General features: G+C 37.6%; 1 protein-coding gene across 2 annotated transcripts in view; it reads right to left on the bottom strand.

Moving 5' to 3' along the window:
- Positions 1-7,487: 7,487 nt before the first annotated feature.
- The window catches only part of LOC107698680 (cadherin-4-like), a 42,883-nt gene continuing 37,863 nt past the window's right edge, over positions 7,488-12,507 (bottom strand). Inside the window, exons 6-11 of one of the 2 annotated variants that reach the window (XM_016499766.1) lie at positions 8,760-8,904; positions 8,487-8,659; positions 8,279-8,407; positions 7,995-8,180; positions 7,777-7,911; positions 7,488-7,683 (exon numbers count right to left, since the gene is read on the bottom strand). In XM_016499766.1, the coding sequence (XP_016355252.1) occupies positions 7,558-7,683; positions 7,777-7,911; positions 7,995-8,180; positions 8,279-8,407; positions 8,487-8,659; positions 8,760-8,904 (894 nt within the window). In that variant the 3' untranslated portion in view covers positions 7,488-7,557. The remainder of the gene's footprint in view (positions 7,684-7,776; positions 7,912-7,994; positions 8,181-8,278; positions 8,408-8,486; positions 8,660-8,759; positions 8,905-12,507) is intronic. The other variant, XM_016499767.1, reaches the window with a different exon arrangement.

Below are 12,507 nucleotides of genomic sequence, written 5' to 3'. Positions count from 1 at the left end.
TATTGTATATACACGTTCTAGCTCTTGTTTATATAATTTTAACTTAATATCAACAGTCCTCTTCATATTTGTAAAAAGTATTATTTTTGTCTTTTCCACTGAAAACTTAAAACCATTTTCCCTTGACCACTTTTCTACTTCATTTAATGCACATTGCATCTTCTTTATAGTATACACTATATTCCTTCCTTTAAACCAAAGAGCCCCATCATCAGCAAACAAAGACTTCCCCAGACTTGAATTTACCCTTGAAAAAACATAATTAATCATGATGATAAATAACAGTGGACTAATTACACTGCCCTGGGGTGTTCCATTCTCGATTACTCCACTGGAGGATACAGTGCCACCAACCTTCACCCTTATACTTCTTCCAATTAAAAATTCTTTAATCCAATTGTACATTCTTCCTTTTATACTCAACTTTTCTAATTTTATTAATAATCCCTCTTTCCACAACATATCATACGCTTTTCTATATCGAAAAAAAACAGCGATGACACTCTCCTTGTTTACAAATGCCTTTCTTATATCATCTTCTAAAGATACTATTGAATCCAAAGTCCCTCTTCCCCACCTAAACCCACTTTGATAAGGAGAAAACCAGTTAATTTTTTCCAAATGATATGTCAATCTGTCTGTAATCATTCTCTCCACGACCTTACATAAATGAGAAGTTAAAGCTATTGGACGATAACTCATAGGATTACTTGGATCTTTCCCAGGCTTTTTAATAGGTATAATTAATGCTTCCTTCCAACTTTGAGGAAGTGTACCTTCCATCCATATTCTATTGTAAAATGCTAAAATCACCTTCATAGAATTTTCACTAAAATGCTTCATCATACTATAACTTACTCCATCCATTCCTGGAGCAGATTGTTTCATTCTTCTTACTGCATTTCTTAATTCACTCATAGAGAATGGTACCCCTAGCAAATCATTACCAGTCACCTTTTTCCCCATTAAATCTGGATACTCTTTTAACATATCTTTCCTTATTTCCTTACTCTGATCAGTTAAATTTTCTGAACTATTTACTTTTATAAACGTCTTTAAAAACATTTCCACTTTCTTTCCATCCTCCACAGCAATTTCTCCTCCAATACTTAAAACTGGATATTCCTTATTTTTTGAATTCCTTTCATTTTCTTAATCATGCCCCACACCTCCTCTACTGGTGTATTCTTACCTATTTCATTACAGTATGACTTCCAATACTCTATTTTGGCTTTTCTTACTGTCCTTCTTACATCTGCTTGTGCTTTTTTATAGTCTATTAAATCTTGAAAATTATTTGTTTTCCTAACTCTCCTAAATGCTTTCCTTTTCTTTCTTATAGCATTTTTACATTCTTCATTCCACCATGGGACTATCTTATTCTTTCTTCCCCCTCTCCCCTTTGGTATATACTTATTTGCTGCAATTAGTATCGCTTGTACTATTTCTTCACTTATCATCTCTACCGACCTATCTGATTCTGCTATAATATTATTTAATCCCTCTTCACTTAATCTCGTAAATTCTTCCCAAGTCGCTTTGTCGTACTTCCAATTACAAATACTTCCTTTACTTACACCATTTCTTCTTGCGTTTACTCTTATAGATATCATAATAGGGTAATGATCACTCCCAATAGTGTCTTGTCTCATTATTTCCCATTCAGCACTCCCTGCAATTGCGTCAGACACCATTGTTAAATCAAGCACGGACTCTTTACCTGTTGCCACATTTACCCTTGTATTATTCCCATCATTTAAACATACCAAATTTCTCCTGTCTATCAAATCTTCCACCATCAATCCATTGCAATCTGTCACTAAACCTCCCCATAACTTACTCTGTTCATTAAAATCCCCACACCAAATCACCCTATCTTCATTTTAACCCTCTATTTGTTCTAACTCATTCAAAAATAATTTCTTACAAGGATTATAATAGTTTATTATTACATAATTTATTCCGTTCACCCAAACCTCTACTACCACATAATCTTTTGTTACACCTTTGCCTAACGTTCTATATTGTATACCTTCCTTAATCAGAGTAATACACCCTCCACCATTACCCTCCTCACGATCTCTTCTCTCACTAACGTATCCTTTTATAACAAAATCTAATCTGGGTTTAAGCCAAGACTCTTGTATACATATTAAATCAGGTTTACTTTCCAACTCATTGATAACACTTTTAAATTCCAATCCGTTAGCCACAAGACTTCTCGCATTCCATTGTAAGATTAAAATCATCCCTCCTATCCAATCCAAGCTTCCTGACTTGACTGGGATTCAGTCACCAGCCCATCCCTGATCTTTACCCATGATATATCCTTTACTCCTAAAAATCTCTCTCCTGCCCTGACTATTTTAAGATTTGAATCTTAATTGTTTTGTTTTCTGTTTGGGCTGTGCAATTAATTACCTCAGCTATGAATAACAAAAAATTTACTTTGCTCACAATCATAGTATCCTCTTTGATATTACCTTCCAACTCTGAACCTCGTTCCTATCCTCCTGCTGCGCGTCTTTCACTTTCTCTTTTTTCCTTGCATCAACCACTTTAACAGCTTCTGCATATGTTATGTTCTTCTTAGCTTTCTCCTTCTGCACTTCAATAGCTCTTTTCCTCACCTCACATCCCCCAAACGCTACGCTGTGACCTCTTCCACAGTTGCAACACCTAATCCCTGCTCCTTCACATTTTCTATAATCATGCTCCCCCCCACATCTTGTGCATCTTTTCCTGGACTTACACACCATAGCCACATGTCCATATTTTTGACAATTATAGCACTTTAAAGGAGGAGGCACGAAAGGCCTAACTGTGTAACTAATAAATCCGAGTTTGACCTTATCCGGCAAAACATCTCCATCAAATCTGAGCTCAACTGAAAGACTCTCCATTCTATTCCCTTCTGTAGTCATAAACAATCTCCTAGCACAAACTATTTGCCCTCCGTTTACATTGTTTTTAAGCTCTTCCATAGACACATCTAATGGCACTCCAGTTATCACTCCACTTACCCACTACCTCTGTCCTCCAATTTTACTACTCACCATTTCTTTCTTACATATTACTTTGATTCCCATCACTTTCCTCTTTTGTTCTTCATTGTTACAAACTATCATCAAATCTCCGTTTTGTAACACTCTTGCAAGCTTAATCTCTCCAACTACTTTACTCAAATCTTTAGTTAATGCAATTGGACTTACCTTTTGTATTCCACCTTCCGCTTTAAATATCAAAATTACATTTAACTCATCCAGATTTCCATTCCTTATTTCCTGTTCATTTCCACTCTCCTCCGAACTTCTTACCTCTCTTTCCTGCTGTTTTTTCTTTCTTTTCTTTGTACCCACACCCTCCTTCCTATCTCTATTACCCTCTTCTTCTTCTGTCCTTCCTGACTCCATTTGGTCATCCTCCTTATCTGTTTCATCGATACTATCTAGTGTCTCTGGTCCAATTCCATTACGACGACTTCTATTTTTTGTCATTATTGATTTCGCTGCGTTTGCCGCCATCACTCGTGCAGCCCTCCGGTGACGATCTTCCGGTGCGACCGTCCCCCCCCTGACCCTCAGCGATGGTCCATCCCGCTCCGCCGATCAGAGAGATCGTGAGCTCCTAACCTCGTGCAAGATCCGGAAACTGAAAATACGCTATACAACACACTAAATCCTCATTGGTCAGTCTTCCCAATACAAAATAATTCAAGTACCCACACCCTCCTTCCTATCTCTATTACCCTCTTCTTCTTCTGTCCTTCCTGACTCCATTTGGTCATCCTCCTTATCTGTTTCATCGATACTATCTAGTGTCTCTGGTCCAATTCCATTACGACGACTTCTATTTTTTGTCATTATTGATTTCGCTGCGTTTGCCGCCATCACTCGTGCAGCCCTCCGGTGACGATCTTCCGGTGCGACCGTCCCCCCCCTGACCCTCAGCGATGGTCCATCCCGCTCCGCCGATCAGAGAGATCGTGAGCTCCTAACCTCGTGCAAGATCCGGAAACTGAAAATACGCTATACAACACACTAAATCCTCATTGGTCAGTCTTCCCAATACAAAATAATTCAATTGTCTATTTAAATGCCCATTAAAACAATATAAAATACATAAAATAGAAAAGAGAAAAAACATATCTTATTTATCTCATTTAATTATGTTTTAATGCTACTGGTAACCTGGGTTACAATGTGCTAGTTAGCAAGTTTCACAATGAATGTGGCTAAAGTTAAGAGCCTCTCAGAGAATGGCTCGTCACCCTATGGAAGAGAGGGGCAGGGTGAGCATAGCTCATTAGCATTTAAAGGGACATGCACTGAAACAGGTCGCTGTAAACAGAGCTGTTTTTGACAGGGTAAAAATGGTGTTGTTTTACACTACCATTGAGAAATTTTAACCAAAGTATGTTACAGACTTTTCATTAAGACCCTAAAGAATCATATCAACTTGTGGAAAATGGGCATCCGATGACCCCTTTAAAACAAGGATCCATGTTTTTGGTTTCTAATACTCACATTTAAAAACACCCTCGTCACTGTTCTGTCCGTGGTCTCCTGGGATAGAAAAGTATCCACCGGATGAGCACTTCAGAATCTGGGCTGAAGCACTAGGGCATGCATGCTTTTTAGGTACTGTTTTCTCCTACTATATAGTAGGCAAGTAGGCGGACACAACTTTGGTATACGCACGACCAAATCTTACAATAATTAGTACGCCACCCAGGTAATTCTTGCCATACTCTTTTATGAATGTTGAGGATTCGGACATACAGCGGGTAAAATACATATTGAACACATCACCATTTTTCCCAGTAAATGAAAAATGTTGACTTGAAGATGAAAAAAAGGTGGACATTTCAGCAAGACAATGATCCCAAACACAGCCAAGGAAACTCTCAATTGGTTTTAGAGAGAGAAAATAAAGCTGCTAGAATGACCCAGCCAATCACCTGACTTGGATCCAATAGAAAATAAGAACTAAAGATCAGAGTTCATAGAAGAGGCCCAAAGAACCTTCAAGATTTGAAGACTCTGTGTAAGAATGGGTCAAAATCACACCTGAGCAATGCACGCAACAAGTTTCTCCATACAGGAGGTGTCTTGAAGCTGTCATTACCAACATAGGCTTTTGTACAAAGCATTAAAAATAAATTTATTAAAAATGCATTAAAAATACAAATAAATGTCAGAAGTTCAATATTTTTTCCCTGTGCCATTCCATTTTATTACACATAACTTAATTTCTATTTGTTTTGTTTTCTTTGTATGTATGGATTGCGTAGGTTGTTACTGACATCTGGTGAAAATTTAATGTCAACAGCACCTTTAGAAATATATTTACTGGGAAAAATGGTGATGTGTTCAATACTTATTTTACCCGCTGTACTTATTCGTTCACCTACTGCTTTTTGACCTATATAGTAGGGAAGTATGCAGATTCGGATGCAGCGATTGCCTGTCATGTGGACCAAGTCCTGTGGCCAGACCCATCATGAAGACGTAATGCTGTGGCAGAATGAATCTCACATTGACTTTGATTTTGCAGTTGCAAAATATATTTGCGTGTACAGAAAAAAATGAGGGAACACTTCGTCATCGCAGTATAGCACCAAGTCAGTTAAACTTCAGAGATATCTCTCTGTCCAGTTAGTAAGTGATTTATGGTTTTGGTGCAAAAGAAAGTGACAGAGGCAAAAGCAAGACAACCCCGCCCCCAAAAGGAATGGTTTTTGTCTCTAGTTTTGTTTTGTTAGGGTCCTTGTCACTACTTGTGCCATGAGGCAGTAGCTGCAACCCAATCAGGTTTGGTGTGTCTCCCAGGACAGTTTCAAGAGCATGCAGGTGATTCTATAATTGGAGATACATGTAGCATTTCAAAACAGAAAATCTGTTCATTAACAGAAATTCTTTCCAGTATCTTATTGAAAACATTTTCAATTTTAACAATTCAGTGCTTGCCAAACACAAGTAACTTCCTTTTTTTTTTTTTGACAGATTTTTTCTTTATAGTATTATTTGTCAACTCTGTTACAGACAAATGTTGTTGCAATATTATAAGGGTGCAAAAATACATCAATAATATTTATGAGATTTTAAAAATAAATTTCATTATTTTTGAAAAATAACTATTTAGGGCTTTTATAAATAGATTACACAATGATACATGATGGAAAAAATACACTATTCCGGACAAAAAGAAACCATGATTTTCAGCTATATAAGACACTTTTAACAGAAAATATTATATTCTTATGGCCTGTAATATATTGTGATCCATGACAATGAGTAAGAAATGATTAAAATAATTTAAAAATATCTAAACATTTGAAAAAAGAAGAAAAAAGTCACTGCCAGAGCCCTCCAAAATGACCTCAAGCAGGCTAGTGGTATGCATATTTCTGACCAAACTGTCAGAAACAGACTCCATAAGGGTGGCATGAAGGCCTGATATCCTGTAGTGGGACCTGTGCTCACAGCCCAGCACCATGCAACTCATCAGGGACTCTGAGCATCCTTCTCCTGGTGTTATTGGAACCGCAACATTAATTTTCTTTCGCCTATAAACCGTAAGTGTCTTAAGGTCTGTTCCACAGGTGCATGTGCAATAATTGTTTACAGTTCATTAAACAAGCATGAAAACATCGTTTAAACACTTTCTTATAAAGACTATTTGTATTGTTTGGTAAAGCTTATTTGGATTTGACAAAATTATATTTAAAATGAAGCATCCTAAAAAAAAACTATATATACTGTATATATTGTCACATGTGTTCCCATTGAGTTCCTGTTTGCCTTATTTGGTCCTTCCTGTTCCTGTCCCAATGTAGTTTGATTTGTTCCAGGTGTATCTCATTATTAGTTATCCTCCTCACCTGTCTGCCCCTCGTTATCTGCCCTATTTAGTTCTAGCCTGTTCTGAGTTTGTTTGTCTGGAATTGTTTATTCCTCCTTCTTGTGCCACGTGTGATTCCCTGAAGCAGAATATTAAACGCCTTTGTTTTGTACTCCTGGTCTCCTCGCTCTGTGCTCCTCACAGTAGCAACCTGTATAACATATATACAGTGTATGGTAGTATTGTTAGAATTTTTTGACGTAGTAAAAATTAGTGTATTTTTAACTGTAAAATATTGTAAAAATGCTACGGAAAAAAAACTGCTAATAGGTGAACAGTTAGTTACCTTACTATATACTGGGAAAAAAACTGTAAAAGATCTAACCGGACATTTCATGTAATTTTACAGTAAAATGCTGTCAATTGTACAGTTTTTAGAAGTACAAAAGAACAAAAAAAAAAGTTGATGATCAGCATCATGGTACCAACAAAGCTGGATTGGAGTGGTTTGGTTTTGTCAACTCGAAACTAATCCTGTAACTACCAAGCTACCATCATGGTACAGGCCCCAGATCAATTTCCAGATCAATTATACACAATAATAAGAATTATACTGACACATTCACATTCTTCAGAGAGACTGTTTATGAGACATTGTGGATTTAACCTTTTTACATCGTCACAGCAGAAATGGACAAAGGTTTTATAAATGAATCATCGCAAACAGAATGTATTGCTTGTTACTCTCGGAGTCCAGGCAGGTGATCCAGCATCATCTTCATCAGTAACATGCATTTTGACAGCAGTCCCCACTTCCTTCTCAGTGACAGATACAGTGTACTGTAAAAAAATAAATAAACTGTCATCAGTGGCTGTATAAGTAACCAATTCAGTATCAACCGTTGAATCTTTAGGTTTGGAAATAACCTTTACCTTTGGAGGTTCCTTTACATATTCTACATTCACTGTGACCGTGGCAGTGGAAGTGGGAAAATAATTGATGCATGGATCATCGTTCTCAACAATCACAGACAAAACGTACTGCTTGGTCTTCTCAAAGTCCAGGGGCTAAATGGAAAAGAAAGTGTCTTTTACGAAGGTATGTCATCACAACCAATTGTCTGGGCAAACATAGGAGCAACACACAGTACCTTTACAGTGGTGATGATGCCCTCCAGCTGGCTGGGTCCAGTACTGACATTGAAAAACCCACCCTTGTCACCACTAATAATCCGATACTTGGTTGACCAGGCCGGTGATCCAACTTCATCTCCATCAGAAACTGTAAGTTTGGCCACTACAGCCCCTACTTTATTCTCTGGAACAGATACAGAGAGCTAAAAAAAAGAGATATATGGTGATTGTAGATAAGTATTAAGCAGTTCAAACAATTATTACTATAGCATAACATTCTCAATACTTAAATATATATTACCGAAGTTTGCTCAAACTGAGGTGGGTTATCATTGCTGTCAGTAATTGTAATAACAGCTGTACCAGTGGTTGATGAACCTTTTCCTTCCATGTCAGCAGCCACAATTAACAAAGTATATCTGGGCCATTGCTGAAAAGATAACTGATGAGTTTGTTTACATGAAGTAATTTTATCACCACTTTGAGATTCATCAAATGTCACTTCTCACCTCTCTGTCCATGTCTGGTTCTCGCACACGAATGGTTCCAGATAAAATGTTGATATCAAACATGTTTGATTTTGGAAATGGTGGCTCTTGGCTGACAATTGCGTAGTTGACTATACCGTTGTACGTTTCTGGGTCATCTGCATCAGTGGCTGTGACTGTCATAAACTCATAATCTTTGATGAGAGAATAAAGACTGATTAGCTGGTAAAAGTTCAAGAAGCATTTGATGAGAAAAAAAAGCCATTTTACCAAGAAAATGCACTATACATGTACCTTTTCCAGTAGCTTCATGAACATGTCCATTAAAAGGATATTGAGTAAACACAGGCTTATTATCATTTTGGTCAATCACATTGATGAGAATTTCCATTGGACTTTCTGCTATACTAGCCTCACGTCCTGTAGAATGAGCTATAATCTAAAGAAATTAGAAGAAATATGGACATGTTACGGGACAAATATCTTAAGTTCAATAAAGTTAAATCAAAATTAGACTTGAGTCTTTTCATTCATGTCTATTAGGGGAGCGCTGGGCACAAAGTAACGCAGGGTTAGTTGCAACACACGTGGTTTAAATATTTCCACACATGATAAGCATAACAAAATGTATAGTATTTACTAGTGTCACGAATCCGGTCTGTGGACTTCCGTCTGATTGCCATCAGAGGTCACCCTTCCATTATATTGACAGTCACACTACACAGACTGTTTCACGTTACCTTGGACTACATTTCCCATCTGCCATTTCACTAATCACACGCTCACCTGAAACCAATCACATACACTACATAAGCCACACTCAAACAATTACAGACTGCCGAGTATTGTAAGTGTGTATCACTCTCATAGTGATAGCTACTCTACAGAGCCTGTTCTAGTTTCATAATCTAGTCATAGTCCTGCCTTGCCTGTTTTTCCCGGGAGTCTTTGAAAACGGTGACGTCATGCGCGTGCGTAGTACGTGTTAGTTTTTTTTTTTTTGTATGTATGTATTAGGAGTACGTGTTGATTTTAAAGGCAAGCGCGAACAAACATACACAACATTGGTGGAGTACATGGTACTGTTGTTGCTGCTCAAGAGTTTGCTAACACTTCTTCAGCAAAGTGTGGATTTACTTAACCAATATTACAACCAACAGTGGAGACGCATCATATATAATATATAATCATCACTTCAGTACAGGTACTGTTTACTGACAAGGTGACAGCGCCAACTACTGGCCTAGCATATGTAATACAGCGTTTTTGGCCGTTTTCACAGATATGTGTAAACGCGGATCATTTTGAAAACGTTGTAGTGTATACGTGAAACTTTTTTAAAACACAAGGGAAAGACTTTTCCGTTTTTGACTACGTCGTTGTCGTGTAAACGTAGCCTCAGTCACACTGATGGAGGCTATTTTTTGTTTAATGTAAAATAGACATGTTCTATCTAAAACAAAAATAATTATGGTGTAACATTCAGCAGTGTGTTTTCAACTGCAGAATACACACACATTTCTGCATTATTAAACAAAAAATAAAGTTCTAATAATAATTCAAGTTTATCTGTGCTATTGTTCCTGCTGACCACAAACTCGACTACGAATTAACTTTGCTAGTCTTTGTTTCCGCAAAGCAAGAATGGCTAGTCATTCCTTTCACTTCATAATAAAAGGCGTCATGCACCTCAAAAAATTACGTTTCTGCCTATGTAAACATAACAATTGCTGTGTATAACATTAAATCAATGTTTTAGAACTGCAGAACACACACACACACACACACACACACACACACACACACACACACACATCTCCACCCCAGCCATCAGGGGCTCGACCGGATCACATTTCAACCAAATATGTGAGGCAGGGGCGTCATATCTGCTCCCGGAGCCTCACCCCAGCGTCAGCGCAAACTCCGCTCCAAACAGCAAATTATTTTGTCTTCAGTCGCAAAGGTTTTTCGCCTGGTAGCTGCAGCGGGATTGGAAATCGAAGGCGTTTCCACGGCGTTAATTGTGGGATGTCGGACTGCAGTGGCAAGCACTGATTGTTTGGGCATGTGTGTATGAAACACACACACTTGTGCACACTCCTACACACACACCAGCAACATATATATCTGGAGCCAATGGGACTGTAAGTGCTGATTGACTGCAGAACACACACACACACACACACACACACACACACACACACACATCTCGAAAAAAGCAGATTTGCTCTGGATTTGAACCCGTGTCGTTGAACCGCCTGAACACTGTTGAACAACGCTGTACCACTCAATTGACCATATGCACAGAGTGCTATTTAGAACTTCCGGATAAAGATAAGCCAGCTCGTAATCTTCCGGTGAAGCTCGTTTTATATGTGCTATATATAGGTAGAGACTCTCACAGAAACCTCTCCTGCCTCATTCTTATGAGAAACTGATAAACAAAATAATTGCAACACCGTAAATAATGATAGCGGAATTAACATACAGTTTCATGTTATTAAAGAACAAATAATTTTATATGCCGAGTCTGGTAATCCCAGGAAAGTACCCAGACAATGCTGACAAATAAACACTATCATAACTGTTTAGGCGGTTAGGCTAATCTCTTAAACGACATCGTAATGGTATTCTCGATAATCAATATCTTACCTTAATAGCCATGAACACATTTTTAAAATCTTATAAAATTTTAAAGCCTTTATTATTTCTGAACTTTACAGTTGTGCAGTAAAAATCACTTTATTAAAGGTTCACTTTTCATTCATGAAGACGACATGAAGGAATGTGGCAAAAACTCTTGGCGAAAAAGATTTAAGATGAAAATGAAATTACCGTTATAACCAGGAGATGGCAGTAAAGGATCACTCATTGACTGCAGCTGCCATTTCAACTCCCTATAGTTTTTTCACGTCTTGCTTTTTGGTTTATTACAAAATAAATATTATAACTAATTTTAGTACTTTATAGCACTGAAGTCTAAAATATAGCAAGTGCAGGAAGTCACAAATTCACTTGTCATTTAAAAAAATAAATAAGGCCAGACAACAGCCTATAATGCTGAATTATTTAAAGGGATCCTATTATGCTCTTTCACTTTTTGAATTTTAGTCAGTGTTTAGTATGTATGTTTGGGCATAAAAAAGATCTACAAAGTTACAAATCTCAAAGTCCACTCCAAAGGGAGATATTTCGTTTTTCAAAAATCCCTTTTCAAGAACTACAACGAACGGCTCGTTTGGACTACAGTGTTGTTTTCCGGGTTTTGTGATGTCACAAAGCGGTCCATTAGAATATCATTAAAATAATTCCCGCTTACGGAAATTCGAATGGTTGGGAGGTTGGGAGGGGCGAGGTCGTGGTTAGAACGCTTGGTTGAGTGCATCAGACAAGACGACGAAGAAGAAGAAGTGCTTCATGTTTTGTAATATGTAAAGTAATTAATAAATAACTATTAAAATTGACAGCAATGCATAATTATAGTACGTTTTGAATTTCTGAATTTTTGAAATAAACATAATATATGTTACCGTTGCACTTGTCTGTACATAGTAAATGCAGTTATTTTTCAGCGGGTGGGGGGTGTGCCCGAAGCTTGAATCCGTATTCAGAAAGGCATGGAAAACAAATAACGTTTGCTAACGGTTGCCTGTTACCTTACAGTACTTAAAATTTCACTTACCACATAAACATAGTAAGTAGGAGAGATGACTGAGCACCACTGACAAAACATCTAATCTTGTAAAATGTGTGGTAAGTACTGCAGCTCCATATAAACAGAAAGTGAAACTAAAAAGCGATCATGCACTCAAAAGCAGTTTCAATGCCAGGCATAATATCGACTCCCCGATGCCCGCAATTTATATAGGCCTACAGTATATTTACCCAGTGATATAACTGCGAGAGAAGGTATTGAAATATATATTTTCCTCCCATCTCGTATTTATTCCCTTTAGGGGTTCGGGTTCCGTATACACGTCATTTTCTTTCCGAAAACGGTATTAGGATGCGGCTGATTGAGGGGGGTATGGGGGGGGGGGGC

This window comes from Sinocyclocheilus anshuiensis, unplaced genomic scaffold, assembly GCF_001515605.1.
Source record: "Sinocyclocheilus anshuiensis isolate Anshui unplaced genomic scaffold, SAMN03320099.WGS_v1.1 scaffold126, whole genome shotgun sequence".
Classification (NCBI taxonomy): Eukaryota; Metazoa; Chordata; class Actinopteri; order Cypriniformes; family Cyprinidae; genus Sinocyclocheilus; species Sinocyclocheilus anshuiensis.
The sequence above is the reverse complement of the archived record's forward strand: the minus strand, read 5'-3'. Positions and strand labels throughout refer to the sequence as shown.